We start from the raw sequence: 4,886 nt of genomic DNA, 5'->3' as shown, positions 1-4,886 counted from the left end.
GTTTCTGGAGGCAGAGGAATTCCAAGTCAAAAGACCCAATGTCAGTTGTGTCACAAATAAGGCCACACGGTGAAACAATGTTTCTACCGATTTGACAAATCGTTCACAGGTCCAGAGTTGTTTCAGAATTTTCCTGGCTCCGCTTTAGTTGCTAAAATGCAAGCCTTGACTGCAACACCAGGAACCATTGCTGATTCTAGCTGGTATCCGGACTCAGGCGCAACAAAGCACTTGACTCCAGATGTGCATAACCTCACCACTGGCCATGAATTTGCTGGAGTTGATCAGATTCATATGGGTAATGGTCCAGGTTTGCAAATCAAACATATTGGACAATCTTCTTTTATTACTCCTTTTTCATCTCAACCACTAGCCTTAAACAATCTATTACATGTCCCTGCTATTACAAAAAATCTAGCTAGTGTGTCTTAATTTTCAAAAGACAACAATGTTTTCTTTGAGTTTTTCTCTGACTTCTGCTTTGTTAAAGATCAGGTTACTCGGAAGGTGCTTTTGGTTGGGAAGGTTGACAAGGGCCTATGTGTTAGGAAACTTATACATGATCTTTATTTATTTTCATGTAGATCTAATATTAAACAAATTAATATGAGATAATCTAGAATATGTTTCTAAAATTGAATTAAAAAAGAAACAAAGATAAGAGTACTTACAGTATACACAGTGGAATGAAAGAGTCATTCCTTCAGTTTCTCTAACTCTTGTATCATTTCTGTCGCAGAGTATTATCAAGAAACTTAATCCTTCTTCTAATTTCTTCACAGTCTTCCAAAGTATCCTTAGAATCACCTAGACTAGTGTGGGAAATTCTCAACACATTAGATAGATACAAAGAGAAGAAGGGAAAATAACAAAGAGCCTTAGAAAATGACTTGTGTTTAGAGATAATCTAAAACCTATAAGAAAATCTTACTTCTGAACTTCTCAGAACTTATGTTTTGACTTCTTACTTCTGAACTTCTCAGAACTTATGTTTTGACTTCTCTCTAAGCACTCATTTTATAGACTCAAATAGGCCATTTAATTTAATTAAAAAATCAATAAAATAATAGCCAATTTGAAGCCTTAGGTCAAAATTATTATGGGCTTTAGGCTTGTGAAATTTCTCATTTGATTATAAGCCCATTGGACTTAAAATCAAGGCATGTATTATTTTCTATTGATTTAATTAATTAAATAATTATTTAAATTCTCTATCAAATTAATTATTTATAGTTTGAACCTTGATTTAAACTTATTTATTAATTTAGATACCAATTTATCTTAATTAATAAATCTTCCATAATTTCTCTTTTCTTCTCTAAATTACATAACTCTGTGAAACTATCCAAAATTGTCCCGGTCAACTTTGATAATTAAATCAATTAATTGAGACTATCTAGATGATTTTATCCAAGTTACAATGGGGACCACGGGCCTATGAAATCAAGCTGCAATAAGTTATCATAAATCTAACAAATAAATTTACTAACTTATTAATTCCTCGTGACTCCACTATAGACTCGGAATTGCACTCTTGAATTCATAGAACGCTTTATAACAAATATAGATACGCTATTAATTATCCATTGTTACAACCACAATTGTCACTCAATCCTCTATAGATGGCCTACAATGAGATAAGACTAAAATACCATTTTACCCCTCATTGTATTTTATCCTTAAAACACTTAGTTATTTGTAAATGATATTTCAGTAAAATAATTTAATTATTGAAATGAGATCTCTATCATTTAACACATTGAACCAAACTAAAAAGAAACCATCGTTTCACTTCTTCATCAGAAGCTATAGATGTTGATATCTATGATTAACACTCCCACTCAATTATACTACCGAGTTCCCAAGATGTAAGTATGGGCTAGTCCGTAGGGTAAGCTGGTAACGAACAAGTCAAAGAACTCAAATAATACAATCAGTTAGAATACTAACCACTCAGAATTGAGATTGAATTGACTTATGGTCAACTATATGATATGACTAGAATAGATAATAATGATATGTTTCTTTATCTTATCAACTGTCAATATCGGTCCTGTCCGATGTAACAAATACATCCGATCTTATTTACTTTGCTAATGTTCTGGAAAGAACATAACACTGTGATGTGTAAGTAGATCATATCGTAGATTAGTAAGTCAGTGTAAATCTTGTGCACTGACTAATCTTAGGACTAACTTATTTTGAACATATAATCATATTTATATTCCACTGTGATTACGTCACTATAAATAAGATTAGCTATATGCTCGGGATTTAATAGAAGTTTATATTAAACAAATAATCATGAAAATAAAACATATGAGCAAAGTGATTGACCAAGTCAAAAAATGATTTCTATTCTTCTATTGATAATATATGAGATTACAAGGAATTTGGGTTTTAATTAGGGCATAAAACCCCCAACACTCTATAAGTTTGATCATCAACTCTCATGTGTTCCAACTTCGTGTCTTTTGTAGCCACAATATTCTACTGTCTCTCCTAAGTCTGACGTTGATGTATCTCATTCTCTAGGTTCAGATGTTCAGTGTTATACACACAATAAATTTGTATCTTTTTCCAATTTTTCCTTATGGCACAAAATGTTAGGACATCCATCTAGGAATATTGTCCAATCTGTTATGGCCAATTGTAATATTCCAAACATTAATAAAAATGTTTCAGATTTGTGTTCAGCATGTTGCCTTGGTAAACATCACAAATTGCCCTTTCCAAACTCTAGCACCACATATACTGAACCACTTCAGTTGATACATACTGATTTGTGGGGACCTGCCCCTGTTGTTTCCTCAAATGGATACCGATATTATATAAGCTTCATTGATGCCTTTTCAAGGCACACTTGGAACTATCTCCTTATAACAAAAGATTAAGCTATGTCTACCTTCACCAAGTTTAAAACTCAGATAGAGATGTAACTTGGCCTTAAAATAAAATTCATTCAATCCGATTGGAGTGGTGAGTATAAAGCTTTCATTCAACTTGTTGAATCTAGTGGGATAATTCATCGAGTTTCTTGTCCTCATACTCATGAGCAAAATAGAGTGGCTGAGCGTAAGCATAGACATATAGTTGAGAGTGGTTTAACCCTTTTAGCACAAGCATATTTACCTCTCAAATATTGGGATGTGGCCTATAGAGCTGGTGTCCATCTTATTAATAGGATGCCTACTCGTGTTTTACAAAGCCTATCTCCTTTAGAGGTACTTTTTCACACCAAACTTGATTACTCAATGTTGAAAGTGTTTGGCTGCTTATGTTTTCCAAATCTAAGACCTTACAACCGTAATAAAATGCAGTACTATTCCACTCCGTGTACTTTTCTTGGTTATAGTCTCACTCAAAAAGGGTATAAATGTCTTGCTAAGGATGGGTGAATATACATGTCTAGGGATGTTCTTTTTAATGAACATCAATTTTCATTTCAGCAACCTATCCCTTCTTCTATTTCTTCTTCATCCTCTTCTTCTTTTATTTCCTTCAGCTTCACCACCTAAAGTGTCCTCTAGACGTTTTGATATGTCTTTTTCTCCATCTCCTCTTGTTTCTTCTGGTCTATCCCACTCTACTACTCAGTCTTCACCTTATGTTCCCACCACATTTTCTAGTCGGTCCTCACCATTGTCTCATTTGTCTCATACTTCTTTGTCACCAATTGTTCCATCTTTACCTCCTAACTCCTCTGTCTAATCTGATTTGCAACTTGAATTACCTATTACTACCATGAACACTAATGTTGATAATGTAGTGCAGAATGTTCATCCAATGCAAGCAAGGGCTAAATCGGGCATTCATAAACTAAAGATTTTAATGGCAGCTATTGAACCCACTTCAGTAAAGGCAACTCTTCAAGATAGTTGTTGGCTGGCAGCAATGAAAGATAAGTTACAAGCCTTGCAAAGAAACAATACATGGACACTTGTGCACTTACCAGCTGGGCGATTTCCCATAGGATGTAAGTGGGTGTTCTGCCTTAAAGAAAATACCGATGATACCATCGCCAAGCATAAAGCTCGACTTGTTTCCATGGGGTTTCATCAACAAAGTGGTTTTGATTGCAATGCGACTTTTAGTCCTCTTGTTAAACCAATTACTATTCAAGTTGTGTTTAACTATTGCTTTGTCCAAGGGCTGGAAAATACGACAACTTGATATCAACAATGCATTCTTGAATGGTGATATTCAAGAAGACAATTAGATGACCCAACCTCCGAGTTTTATAGACCAATCATCTCCTACCAAGGTTTGCAAACTGAATAAAGTTTTGTATGGTCTCAAACAAGCTCCTAGAACTTGGTTTGAAAAGCTTTCTAATGCTCTATTGCACCTTGGTTTTCTCTCTGCTAAGACTGATCACTCTCTCTTTATTCAAATTGCTTCAGCTCATATTACATATGTTTTGGTCTATGTTGATGATATTTGTAACGCCCTGGATAGCCAAGACCGCTACATTGTGTGTTTATAAAGATGCAGGGCTCGCTAATCAAGTCATTTAATTAAAAACGTGTCACTAACCATGAGTGTGCTAGGGTTAAAAAGGGTTTAGGTTTCAAAAGATACATCTTATATATATAAATTGTTTTACACATGGGATCCCAAAAAGAAACAGTGTTTAAAAGTCGATTTACAGAATCTCAAAAAAAAAAAAACAGACAACCACCAGCCATTCTAAGGCGAAACAGACATTTCCGGTTCCCCTGTTCCAGTCTTCCCCTCAACCGTGGCGGCTGAGCAGCTGGTCATGTACATTCAGCTCACAGAGCTCTCCAAGTCAGGGTTGATCAAGTTTGCCCTTGCCTTTACCTGCACCGCGTAGCACCCGTGAGCCAAGGCCCAGCAAGAAAACATAATATACATCACAAACA

General features: G+C 35.0%; 1 protein-coding gene across 1 annotated transcript; it reads left to right on the top strand.

Moving 5' to 3' along the window:
- Nucleotides 1–3,744: 3,744 nt before the first annotated feature.
- On the top strand, nt 3,745–4,173 carry LOC133815410 (uncharacterized mitochondrial protein AtMg00820-like). The gene has a single exon (XM_062248254.1). The coding sequence runs from the start codon at nt 3,745–3,747 to the stop codon at nt 4,171–4,173; it is 429 nt and encodes a 142-aa protein (XP_062104238.1).
- The last annotated feature ends 713 nt before the right edge of the window (nt 4,174–4,886 follow it).

This window comes from Humulus lupulus, chromosome 2 (genome assembly GCF_963169125.1).
Source record: "Humulus lupulus chromosome 2, drHumLupu1.1, whole genome shotgun sequence".
NCBI classification, from domain to species: domain Eukaryota; kingdom Viridiplantae; phylum Streptophyta; class Magnoliopsida; order Rosales; family Cannabaceae; genus Humulus; species Humulus lupulus.
The sequence above is the reverse complement of the archived record's forward strand: the minus strand, read 5'-3'. Positions and strand labels throughout refer to the sequence as shown.